The sequence below is a fragment of the Exophiala spinifera genome (assembly GCF_000836115.1).
Source record: "Exophiala spinifera strain CBS 89968 unplaced genomic scaffold supercont1.3, whole genome shotgun sequence".
NCBI lineage: Eukaryota > Fungi > Ascomycota > Eurotiomycetes > Chaetothyriales > Herpotrichiellaceae > Exophiala > Exophiala spinifera.
In genome coordinates, this window is record NW_015622515.1 from 3,007,429 (window position 1) to 3,020,352 (window position 12,924).

General features: G+C 52.0%; 4 protein-coding genes across 4 annotated transcripts; all 4 read left to right on the forward strand.

Annotated features, from left to right (window-relative positions):
- Nucleotides 1–501: 501 nt before the first annotated feature.
- PV08_04833 (uncharacterized protein) lies at nt 502–2,082 on the forward strand (the record flags this gene model as incomplete). Its single annotated transcript, XM_016379177.1, has 1 exon — nt 502–2,082. One exon carries the CDS (start codon nt 502–504, stop codon nt 2,080–2,082), a length of 1,581 nt encoding a protein of 526 aa, XP_016237854.1.
- A 524-nt stretch (nt 2,083–2,606) lies between these two features.
- On the forward strand, nt 2,607–5,063 carry PV08_04834 (uncharacterized protein; the record flags this gene model as incomplete). The annotated part of the gene is made up of 1 exon (XM_016379178.1): nt 2,607–5,063. The coding sequence occupies one exon, from the start codon at nt 2,607–2,609 to the stop codon at nt 5,061–5,063; it is 2,457 nt and encodes an 818-aa protein (XP_016237855.1).
- A 955-nt stretch (nt 5,064–6,018) lies between these two features.
- On the forward strand, nt 6,019–9,543 carry PV08_04835 (uncharacterized protein; the record flags this gene model as incomplete). Its single annotated transcript, XM_016379179.1, has 5 exons — nt 6,019–6,201; nt 6,255–6,477; nt 6,536–6,711; nt 6,767–9,270; nt 9,336–9,543. The coding sequence occupies 5 exons, from the start codon at nt 6,019–6,021 to the stop codon at nt 9,541–9,543; spliced, it is 3,294 nt and encodes a 1,097-aa protein (XP_016237856.1).
- A 615-nt stretch (nt 9,544–10,158) lies between these two features.
- Nucleotides 10,159–12,747, forward strand: PV08_04836 (uncharacterized protein; the record flags this gene model as incomplete). Its single annotated transcript, XM_016379180.1, has 3 exons — nt 10,159–10,501; nt 10,567–11,054; nt 11,110–12,747. 3 exons carry the CDS (start codon nt 10,159–10,161, stop codon nt 12,745–12,747), a joined length of 2,469 nt encoding a protein of 822 aa, XP_016237857.1.
- Nucleotides 12,748–12,924: the final 177 nt, after the last annotated feature.

The following is a 12,924-nucleotide window of genomic DNA, read 5'->3' on the forward strand; positions in this document are numbered from 1 at the left end:
GTGATCAAGATGGTACGATCCGCAGGGAGGATCCTTGTGCCTCGGGAAGCGGTAGCAAACGAGTCTGAACCATTGGTGATAGAGCCCATATCTGCGGTGCCGGATCTCGCTAGACGGCAAGGACTCTTTCGAGCATCCAGACGGGCATCTGTAAGACCCCTGTGAACACAAGATCGCCCAGCCCTCTTCGCCTGCACCACAACTCTTCTGGGCCAGGACAAAAGGCTCTCTCGCTCAAGATCCTGTACGGACATGACCGCGCGAGTGAAATGCCATGGATTTGAATTGCCTTCGTGTTCGCTTGCGGAGAAGGACGGTGCTCGAACCTGTACAATTGCGTGACAGATTCTCTCCGACAAACGGCTCATTCCTACCGAAACATACCATCAGTCCTGGCAATCAAAGTAGAATCGGCCCTACCTAGCCGCGCTTGCACAAGGTAAGAGGGATATTCCCCCAGAAGCCTGGGGCGGTAGCGTGGCTGATACTACGGGGGCAGATATGGCCTTTCTAGGCCTCTCTGCGAGTGTGTGGATTGCGTTAGCCTTGGGCCTATATGCTGTCGCCTCTTCTTCCACGCAGGCCAGGAGGTTGAGAAATATTCCGGGGCCTTGGGTTTACGCCGCGACGCGATTCCGGTTGAGCTTGGATGCATGGCGAGCTCGTTCCGTGCACGCTGTGCTTGGGATGCACAGGCAGTATGGGCCTGTCGTCCGCATCGGGCCCAACGAGGTCTCCTTCAATAGTCTCTCGGCGCTACGAACCATATACGGTGCCGGCAGCGGCTTTGAGAGGACGTCCTTCTACCGCATGTTTGATGTATACGGTCAGAAGAATCTCTTCACATTCGAATCGGGAAAACTCCACCGCGAGCGAAAGAAGCTGGTCAGCCACATATATGCAAATGCGGTGGTTCTGGGACCTGAATTTTCCGCCATGGTCCAGACGAAGGTGGCAGAATTCATCTCACTCATCCACAGAGAGCCAGATCATGCAAGTGAGATTTTCCGAAGTTTGCACTATTTCTCCTTTGATGCCATCTCGGAATTCGTCTATGGCCCCGACCATGGTGGTACTACAGCTTTGTCTGGGTGTAGGAAATCTCAAGGGCTCATCGCAGACATTCTAAACCCAGCGCGGAGGAGGCTGGCGTGGTTTGCGATTCATTTTCCAGCTTATACCAGATGGATCACCACCCGCACCGGAGTATTGGAACGAGTTCTGACTTCGCTTGGCTTGATGCCGATGAAGAAGCCGTTTACTTACTCTGGAATTCGCCAACATGCTTTGGAAGCGTTTTACAGCTTTAAGGGTGCGCCGGCTGAGGTGCAGACCAAGGCTGCTGAGAACACCGTCATTGGCCGCTTGTTCAAGGTGCGGAAAGAGGCCAATCTGTCGGATATGGATATTGCTTCTGAGTGTGCTGACCATCTTCTTGCCGGAATCGACACGACGGCCGACACGTTGATGTTCTTGATCTGGGCCATTTCGTTGCCTCAGCACCAGCAATACCAAGACAAGCTGAGAGACGAGGTGTCGCGTATCTCGGTCGACGACAATGGCATGCCAGCGCCGAAAGACTTGACTCGATTACCTTACCTAAACGCGGTTGTGAGAGAGACTCTACGACTGTATTCACCGCTGCCAGCGTTCGAACCACGACAGTCCCCGATCGACACGATCATTGACGGGTATGAGATCCCGGCAGGCACCGTGGTTGGCATGTCACCATTCTGCCTGCATAGAGATGAGACTGTGTTCCCTTCACCGCTACATTTCAATCCTGAACGATGGTTGACGGACTCCGGTGCGCTTGTTCCCGAAGCAGATCTCAGGAATCGCTATTTCTGGGCCTTTTCCAGTGGTGCTCGCATGTGTATCGGGATGCACCTGGCGAATGCCGAAATGTTGACACTAGTTGCTGCATTGTACCGAGAGTTCAGGACATCAACAAAACACCCGGACACGTCGCCAGGTATCACAAGCAGGTTCGAAGTGTTTTTTGATGAAACGATGCCGAAGATGGTGGAGCATGAGTGCTGGATTGATTTCGCAAGTCTTGAGGTTGGCAACACGACATAACATACACACAACTGCATGTTGCCTTGGACGCGCCTTAGGTTTGACTAAAAAATTGGGTTGTGCGGGTATCTGGCATTCCTCGCTTCGTGAACACCACAACAACAACTGAAGATCGTCAGTAAACTAGTGGCTGATCGTCGAGATACACCTCTCGCAGAAGAGGCGCACACAAGTACACATGTACCAGGCAAAAATTGAACATGCATGCAGGTCGCCGTCGCGAAGCTGCAATGGCATACTGCTAACACGAGTCCAATCTGTCAGTACGAGCGCCGAGTTGCACAGGCACGATAATATAGAGGAAGCAGCGTGGTGCAGCGTGTCTGTTGTTGTTGATGTGTAGATTGCCAGGTCCGAGAGCGCACACGGACACTTCTTTCAAAAACCGTGCTGTCGCCTCGTGGTCCATGCTTTTGGCAGCTCAATCTCCAGACATTATTCCCTGCAGGTCATAATACTTGTTGTGGAGCACTCCCTGTCCATTTCAATTCTCAATCCCTTCGTCGTCTTCAGGTTGAGACAGAATGTGCATTACTGAAATCTGGACATACCGCGACTGTGGATGTCGTTACAACCATAGCATCCTGTGCCGGTCATATCGGCGAGGGGGCACACCATGCTTCGCACCAAACATCCAATACCCTAGGGACAAATGGCTCGAGGGCGCGGGCATCGACAATGCATTAACATTCAGACAGTTCAAGGGGCGTACGAAGCCGACGGAGCCGCAGGCCTGCCCTCAACACCGCACCGTTTACAGGTCATTTCTGAACCCGGTCTGCGAGGACTGTCTCCTTGCAGGAGTGAACTGGCTGTCTGGTGATGGGATAGGACCTGTTCCGCTTACATATCCTGAGTCAGAAGCGGCCGGTGGGGAGGGACTCGTCTGGGATAGCGAGGTCAAGGTCGAGATTGAAAGCCAGTCATTACAGGATCAACCTGTCCCATCAACAACAGCCAGCGACATGTCTTCCCACAACAGCAAGGACATCGACCGGACAATTCTCGACAGCCACGTTGAAGTCACAATAGAAAGCGAGGGTTCTCGTGTTTCCGCGTGCGAACCACCTCCATCGCATTTGAGCTCATCCCACGGCGAGGACAGTTGGTTTCCATCGACGGGCGCCACTTCTCCAGAGAGCTTAGGTAGTTGCGAGCAACGGTATTCCGACAGCTCTTCCGAGGAAAAGTGCGAGGATAGTTCTGGCGATGACCTCTCGTCAGACCTAGGAGACAGCGACGATGAAGGTGCAGATTCTTGTGATGACCAACATTGCCAGCATTTGCCGGCCCGCGGACGATCTCTCGTTCGTGGCAATGGCAGTGTCATGAAAAGAAGTGTGACAGATCCAGCGCCTCTTCTCATGCCCGTTGAAAAGTCGAAGAGCACGAGAGGACTGTCGACTTTGAGGAGCATCCGGTCAATTTCGCTGAACTTTCGATCCGGCTCGAAAACCAAGGTTCATGCAGCACCGTCTGAGCACCTTGCCTCTGGGAATGAGCAATGCAAACTTGCCAGGTCACGATCCAAGAACCCCTTCCGAGCTTTCCGACGTCGAAAAGGCTCTCAGAACTACGCGAATACGACGAGAATAACTCATATGCTGACCACGCTTGAAGTCCATAGCAGCCTTGAGGTTGACCAACTATCCTTTGAGAAGCCACGCCTAAGACCTCTCCCTCCTCGCAAGTCAAGCACAGGGAATCTTAGGTCGTTCACCGAGCCAGTACAAGCTGGATTGGGGCGACGCTGGTTTCCTGGCATGGCTCACCAGATCCAAAGTCCCGGGCCCACTGGCTATTGCTCACAGAACCACAAGCATCAAGAGAAGGGATCGCACGGGTTCATGTGCGATCTGCCTGTTCACAAGGACGTACCTTTCGCTTCCCAGTCAGATTTCAGTGACTTCGAGCCTGAAGAAACAGCTCAGTCGAGTGCTGAAAAATCGCCACCATCCCACGTCGTTGTACGACCTACCCTTCAGTCCTCAAATGATCTTCCATTGCGAGCGAGAATCCATGGACTTGAGACATTCGAACTAGGTCTTGGAGCGTCGACCTCTTTTCCCAGCAACCACGAAGCACAACTGTCTGCATTGGACCAAGAGGTGAACACGGTCGAAAATGCGGTCCCTATGGTAGCTTCAACGGCATTCGCTATGTCAAAACCTCAGGAAAACTTTGAGATCCATGACTTTGCGTCTAAGCATCGATATGTTGCGGACGAGGACCAGGATCAGGAAACCGTTCTGCTTGACCCAAATGACGCCACGAGGGAAGACGAAATTGAGGCCCACAGCGAAGAGACCGGGACGCCATCCATGCTAGACCCAAGTGAAGGTTTTGAATTGATCTCACTCAGTGAGCGGAAAGCGAATGAAGGATTTGAGTCAGATGAGGTTGAGACTGATGAACAGTACCCGACTGCGACAGAACCAACTCATGCCACCCTGCAACCCACCCAGAGCAACCATCGGGGGGAAGCCGAGATTCAGAAGGTTGAAGAACTCGAGTCCGAAGTTTTGCTGGTGGATATGATAGATGGCTCGGAAAGAGTTGACAGCCATATTGCCGAGACTGATCAGCATTCCGTGGAACATAACGAACCAGACCAGGAACAGATGTTCCCAGAGTCTATCCCGACCATAAGGATACTAGAAACCGACCAGATCATTTCGCTGTACAGCTATGCTCGCAAACCGAAGAGGCAGGCACCGGAAAAGATCGAAGAAGTCGTCTCAGATGATGTCTCGGAAGCCACCGCAGTCTCTGAGGACGGCGACGATTCAAAGATTTCAGACTTGACCACGCCGCCTAGTTCTCCCCTATCGATCGAGAAAGGGACGTCCCCGGTGTGGCCTTCTCACCCACCGCGCAAAAGCTCATTGAAGAGACTCACCGGTTTCAACTATTCCTTGACGCCCGTGGTAGATCCAGACTTTCCCACGCCTTCATTGCCTTCCACCATGAACTTTGGCTAAGAGCGAGCATGGGGTTTCTCTCTTTGTACATTTAGTGTATACCAAATTAATGATGCAATGAATATTTTAATATCATCTCAATCATTTCAAACCACTTTCATCTCCGCATCAACGACTTGGTTTCAGCTAGGTTCGAAATCATCGTAGACGAGTGAGATTGGAGTGGGAAGAGATGACAAAATGAACCGAGTCGTTCTCATCGCCATCGTCGTGATATTTCCTGGATTGATGGCCATGGGAGAAGGAGAAGGAGCAAGTAGATGAAACAGATCGTAAGGTTAGTAAAGAGTCTGGATCACATTCCAGCAAGAAGCGAGAGAGGTGGGCAAATCATCCATCACGTGCGTGTTTGTTTTTGATTGACAACAGGGATTAATTGGCCCCTCCAGTTGGTGCTGTTAGTGCGTACTGTACCTAACTTAGTACATGTACGGAATTATGGGTGGTTGCTCGGGATTTTGGGGGCTCTCTAGGCGGCGAGACTGTGAGAGCACTGGCCTGGGCCACTGGGCTTCCCAGGGCTGCTTCCAGGGTGGCACGCTTAGCGCCCACCACGCCCACCGCGCCGCTTGAGTCTTCTCCTCTGGTCGAACCCTCTTGGTGGAGTAGCCACTCGAGTGCGTTGACGGTGCCGCCAAAATTATTGTTTCTCAATCCACGTCCACGTCGACCGCCAGGGCAGACTCTCATCTGTTGTCTCATTCTATACCTCTCACCACCGTCCAGACAATATTTCAATCCCGTGGGAGATTGATGTCTCTGGTCAACTACTGCAGGAATTTTCTTTGAAGCCACACTTCCAGAGGAGTGTACGCTTTTTTGAGTCCCGAATTTCCTTCCCTCAGGTATCAACAAATCCTTTTAATTCTCGAATACACCACCCTATCCTATCACTTCGAGAGTAAATAGCCTCAGATTGCCTGGGGCTGATGCGATAAAGCACTCATCGTTCGACATGTCTGTTCTCCCTGCCGAGGTGCAGGGAGCATTGTCTCAACTCCTCCGAGCGCTTGCTTCCCCAGACAACACCCTGCGCTCACAGGCAGAGGAACAATTAAATAATGACTGGACACCCAACCGGCCGGATGTGCTCTTGATGGGCTTGGTAGAACAGTTACAGGCCTCCGAAGATGCATCGGTATGCACAGCACCAATCCCTACAATATTGAGAGTGCTTCTGACCAGGTGTAGACTCGGTCTTTTGCCGCCGTCTTGTTTCGAAAACAAGCCTCGAAGAATAGGAAACTTCCTGGCTCAAACGAAAACAAAGAGCTCTTCCTCACACTTGGCCCGGAGGCCAGGGGCGCTATACGATCGAAATTGCTCGAGGGTCTCGCAAGGGAGCAGGTCCATGCTGTGAGAAATAAAATCGGAGACGCCATCGCAGAGATCGCTAGGCAATATGTTGACGCAAGTATGTTGTAACTCTCATATGAGAAAGTTCTATCCAACTGGCTGACGCTCCAATGCAGATGAAATGTGGGTGGAACTTCTCGCTGCGCTTTTCCAAGCAAGTCAGTCCAACGATGCGGGCATGCGAGAGTGCGCATTTCGAATATTCGCAACCACTCCCGGCATCATCGAGAAGCAGCACGAAAGTGCAGTGCTAGAAGTCTTTGGGAAAGGTTTCAAGGATGACAGCGTCGATGTAAGAGAAGGCAGAGCCCGTCTCCAAACATCTCGTCCGTTGACAGTCTCTTTAGGTCCGACTCGCTGCGATTGAAGCCTTCGCTTCGTTCTTCCACTCCGTCACCAAAAAGGCCCAGTCGAAATACTACTCATTGATTCCCGATATCCTCAACATCCTCCCACCTCTGAAGCAAGCAGGAGACACAGACAACCTCTCCAAGGCATTTGTGTCTCTCATTGAGCTTGCTGAAGTTGCCCCGAAGATGTTCAAGAGCCTTTTCTCTAGTCTGGTCAGTTTCAGCATATCCTGTATTCAAGAGAAAGATTTGGGCGATCAAACCCGTCAAAATGCGCTGGAACTAATGGCTACTTTCGCGGAATGGGCACCTGCAATGTGCAAGAAAGAACCGTCATACACGAACGACATGGTCACACAATGCCTGAGTTTGATGACCGATATCGGTATTGATGACGATGATGCCGCAGAATGGAATGCACAGGAAGATCTTGACATGGAAGAGAGCGATCTGAACCACGTTGCGGGCGAGCAGTGCATGGACCGTCTGGCTAACAAACTAGGGGGGGAGGTTATGTTACCGGCGACTTTCACCTGGCTACCTAGAATGATGCATTCGGCTTCCTGGAGAGACCGACATGCAGCATTGATGGCTATCTCTGCAATCTCTGAAGGCTGCCGAGACCTCATGATCGGTGAGCTCGACAAAGTTCTGGAATTGGTGGTTCCTTCCCTACGAGATCCGCATCCGCGAGTGCGATTCGCAGGCTGCAATGCTTTGGGCCAGATGAGTACCGACTTCGCTGGACCAATGCAGGAGAAATACCACCAAGTCGTGCTCACCAACATTATACCTGTATTGGAGGCCCCTGAACCTCGAGTTCAAGCCCATGCGGCGGCTGCTTTGGTCAACTTCTGCGAGGAGGCAGAGAAGGCTATTCTGGAACCTTACCTGGATCAACTGCTCGGTCACCTGCTCCAACTGCTCCAATCGCCGAAACGTTATGTGCAGGAACAAGCCCTGTCAACCATTGCTACGATTGCTGATTCGGCCGAAAGCGCCTTTGTTCGATATTATGACACCTTGATGCCACTGCTATTCCGAGTCCTGCAAACCGAGCAATCGAAGGAGTACAGGCTTCTCCGTGCTAAGGCCATGGAATGTGCGACGCTGATTGCTCTCGCTGTCGGCAAGGAGAAAATGGGACAGGACGCCATCACCTTGGTGCAAACACTGGGTAACATTCAGCAGAGTATCACCGACGAGGATGACCCACAATCCCAATATCTACTCCACTGCTGGGGTAGGATGTGCCGTGTTCTTGGAAGAGACTTTGTGCCTTACCTTCCAGGTGTCATGCCCCCGTTGCTCGAGCTGGCGTCCGCTAAAGCTGATATCCAGCTCATCGACAGCGAAGACGACGTTTTGGATCAAGAAGACGGCTGGGAGCTGGTACCATTAAAGGGCAAGGTTATTGGAATCAAGACTTCGACTCTCGAGGACAAGAACACTGCCATTGAATTGATTACCATCTATGCGCAGATCCTGGAAGCTGACTTTGAGCCGTTCGTTGCTGACATTACCGAGAGAATAGCACTTCCCGGTCTGGCTTTCTTCTTCCACGATCCTGTCCGGATTGCGTCCGCGAAACTCATCCCTCAGCTGCTCAATTCGTACAAGAAGCGCTTTGGCGACCACGCACCACAACTCATGGAACTCTGGGCCAAGTGCTGTGACAAGGAAATTGAGATTCTCAGCGCTGAACCTGCAGTCGACACTCTCGCCGAGATGTACCAATGTTTCTACGAAAGTATCGAAGTCGTTGGTAAGAATTGTTTGACGCAGCAACACATGGAGCAGTTCATCCAATCCGTAAAATCAGCCCTTGAGGACTACCAGAAACGAGTCAAGGAGCGTGCAGACGATCGTGCTGATGCGGCACAAGCCGGTGTGGATGACGACGACGACTCACTTTCTGTCCAATATGCCATTGAAGATGACCAGACTCTCCTCTCCGACATGAACAAGGCTTTCCACACTATCTTCAAGCAGATGGGTACCGAGTTCCTGAGACCCTGGGAGAGACTTATGCCGTTTTATCAGTCCTTCGCCTCGAGCAACGACGCAACGCAACGACAGTGGGCGTTATGCATCTACGACGATGTCCTGGAGTTCTGTGGCCAGCAGTCATGGCAACTGAGCGGCGAGATCACCAAAGCTCTCGTTCGTGGCATGACGGATGAAAACCCGGCGAACCGTCAGGCTGCTGCCTACGGCGTCGGAAGTGCTGCGCAAAAGGGAGGCGAGCCGTGGTCAGAGTTCGTGGCGGCCAGCCTCGAGATGCTGTTCCAGATTACGAGGGTGCCCAATGCGCGAGGAGAAGAAGAAGTGTTCGCGACGGAGAACGCATGCGCAGCTATTGCAAAAATCTTGCATTTCAATGCTTCGAAAGTGCAAAATGCTCAACAAGTTGTCGAGCAATGGCTTGATACGCTGCCTGTGGTGAATGACGAGGAAGCCGCGCCGTACGCTTATTCCTTTGTCGCGCAGCTTATTGACCAGTAAGTTGGCTTGACACTTTTTTCTTTTCGTCCTCGCCATGGGGTAAACTGACATTGTATCACAGACAAAATCCTGCCGTATTCGCCAAGGCACAACAAGTCTTCCACCACATTGCGCTTGCTCTTGAGGCTGAGATGATCCAGGGCCAAACTGCAAAGAAGATCGCCGAGAGCGCTAAAGCAATGGTGACTCAGAGTGGGATCAATGCCGACCAGATACTACAGTCCTTGTCTTCCGACGGCCAGGCTACAGTGCGAAGCTACTTTTCATGATATCTGGCGATATTGTTGGATGATGCTTGATAGTAGATGTAATGTTTGGTCGCATAGCATGAGGGCAGATAGATATGGGTAAGGAGACTTGGTAGTTGATGCAATCTCAATTTTCACGATGCGTTCGTCTCTGTTTCCGTCGTCTCTTACGTTGCGATGTCCAGGAATAATCAGAGATAGGCATACGGTATACGTCGTAGCTCACCCTGGAAGCTATATGCGACATAGGTAGATAATAGCAATGGTATGCTGTAGTCGGAAGAAGTAGGAACAGGGGAAGAGGCCGGGGAAATCTTCGATCTCCTCCGCTTCCTCTTCCTCCCCCACCACCACCGGTCTTGCTATTGGAGAGGAAGATATCGGTGGCTTGTCAGACTGCTTAGGCATGAACTCTGGGCCCTGGGACACCTGGGAGCGGGAGAGTCGCCTCCAACTAACCACATTCATCCTTGACCCGGGCGCATCCTCACGAACATCTTACCAGCCCTCGCACCTTGTTTCCACTTTAGTCACGAATCGACAACGTCAGGCCATCAGCGAAAAACACGATCATCTACAACGACAGCAAAGACTCGGGTTGGAAGGGAAACATGACTGACCTGACAACGCGACGCCATGGTGCCTAAAGATAGCAATGTTCCTGCCACATCGTCCTCCAACAAAGACCGTGTCGTCAAGAAGAGAGCATCGCAAGCATGTCACCACTGCAGAACGAGAAAGGTCAAGTGCGACCTGATGAAATCTGGTGTGCCATGCCACAATTGCGAATCGGACGGCATTGAATGCGTCGTCGTCGAATCCAGGCGCAGCAGGAAATATCGGCTTCAAAAACGACAGTTGACAGGTCTGGTCACTCTACCTCCGCTGAAGCAAGCCCAGTCCACGGCGACTGAAGACTCCCACTCGAACGAGGACATCGGAGAAGAGGCGTTCAAGGATCCCGTCGTTCCCGCTGCTGGTGAGTTCAAGGCTCGAATTCTCATCATGTTGAGTCTCGTCGTACTAATACCTCAATCCCACCAGGTGCACCAGCACACACTCCCACTGCCAGGGTCAACATCCTTCAAAGCCCAGTTGGGACAAATTCAGGCCACAATATCGACGGCATACGCTATTGGTCTGTAAGCCGGAATGTTCGTGCAGCTTCATCGTCCCAGTCAGCATCATCAGCCGTCAACCTTCCATCATACATACGTGCCGTTCGACCCAGCATCAAAGGACAAGATATTGATTTTCTGTCCTATCGAGGCGCCTTGGCTCTACCAAACGACGACCTTCGTGATCAACTACTACGATGCTTTGTGCTCTATGTGTACACATATATGCCCATTGTCGACCTCGAAGAGCTCCTCGGCGCCATAGACGGTACTACGAATGGGCCCAAAGTTAGCCTGACCCTTTTCCAAGCTGTCATGTTTGCCGGAAGTGCGTTTGTCGACCTTGAGCTCCTTAAGAATGCAGGCTACGATAACCGAAGAGCTGCCAGGGCTGATTACTATCAGAAGGTCAAGGTAGGTAACTCGTGTCGATTTTCCTGTCGGTCATACTAAACTTTTTTTGTTGAAGTTGCTGTACGACTTTGACTGGGATGTGGATCGCATCGCGCTCATTCAATCTCTCCTCCTCATAAACTACTGGTACGTCTCTGAAACCGACCAGAAGGACCCGTGGCACTGGTGTGGTGTCTGCGTATCTCTTTCGGTAAGCCTTGGGCTGGATCAGAGGATCACTTACCACCAGAGAGACCTCAAAACCTGTCATTTGTGGAGACGAATATGGTGGGCCTGTGTCATGCGCGACCGCATCACAGCAGTAAGCATGAGACGCCCAATGAGGATCAAAGATGAAGACATCAATCTCATACCACTCTGGTACGATGATTTTGATATACAACCCATCAACACTTCAATAGTGTCCCTCAAGGGGCTACCATTCTTGACCGTCCCAACGCTCCGGAAGAGTCTTGCCGAAATGTGCATCGCCAAGATCAACCTCCTACTAACCATGGGTCACATCATTCGGGATCTGTATCACTTACGCGTCTTTGGTGGCTCGACGGCCCAGGCTACGATGTTATACAAGCCCAAGGCGTCACGCATTGAACCAGCACAGTTGAGCAAGCTCGGGGACGAACTAGCCCAATGGTACAGAGATCTGCCAGGCAGCTGCTGGGTTCTGCTTCCGTCGTCGGAAAACGTGCGTCGCTATGATTCTGCCACGGAAGACGCCCTGTTTTTGCACCGAGCCCTGCTGCGCATGACGTATCTGTTGGCCACGGAGAACCTCAGCAGGCCGCAAATGCTCTCGAAAGGAATGTCGACTGACTCGACAAACAACAAAGTGAAAGACGCGGCCGACGATATTGCCGAGATGGTGCAGCGACTACAGAAGCGAGATCTGGTCAAGTTCCTCCCGCCTTTCGCAGTCAGCTTCATGCTGTTCGCTCTCGCCGCGTTCCTCGTCGAGATCAAGACAAAGGGTCAGAACTTGCCGGGCCAACAGTTCCACCACTGCGTCCGAGCATTGTGGCAACTGCGAGACATTTGGCCCATTGCGGACTCTGCATGTTTCCTGATCGGCCAAATGATCGCCAAAAGCCAGGTGGGAGGAATCTCGACACCAGGCATCCAGCCCGGCGGAATATCCTACAACAGTCGCGTGAAAGATGAACCCAGCCAAAGCAATGATGTGCAGAGAGAAACGCAGGAAATTCCACAACCTCCGCCGATCGGCCAGTTTGTCGAGCAAGCGCATACCAATACGAGTACGGTGGATATGATCATGAACAACAACAGCAACAACAACAACAATATCACCTCAATGACGGCCCTGGACCAACACCACCATATTACGAACACCTCTACTTCTATGGACCTAGATCAGCTCCCGACGGATCTGATGTCGGGCTCGATGACGTTTCTCGACATGAACGATCCAACGCTGTACGAATGGACAGGGTCCGAGTTTGACGGGGCCAACTACGCCGGGGCCGTCATCACCAACGGACACGCCTTGCACATGGACTTTGCCTTTGACGGGCTGGGCAGCGATTTCCAAAACAACCTGCTCGGATTCGGCCCGTCGTCCAACGACCTCGACCAACTTGGCCTGGACATGCCGTATACGACTACGTCGACCGGTGTGCCGAGGGCAGCCTTGACGGGCGACTGGGACCCGCACATGCAGAATCCGTTTATGGGATGAGTTTGACGACGTTCGATCACGGTCCCTCGGCTGGTCGGAGAAGCGTATGTGTCAGCGTTTGCATGCAGTATCTTTCTTTCTTCCTTCTTTCAATAAAAGCGATCGAAGCTATGATTTGCAATGCAGGAGGGAAGTTTTAGGGGTAGTACTCTTTTGGGGTTGGGGGGGGGGGGGGGG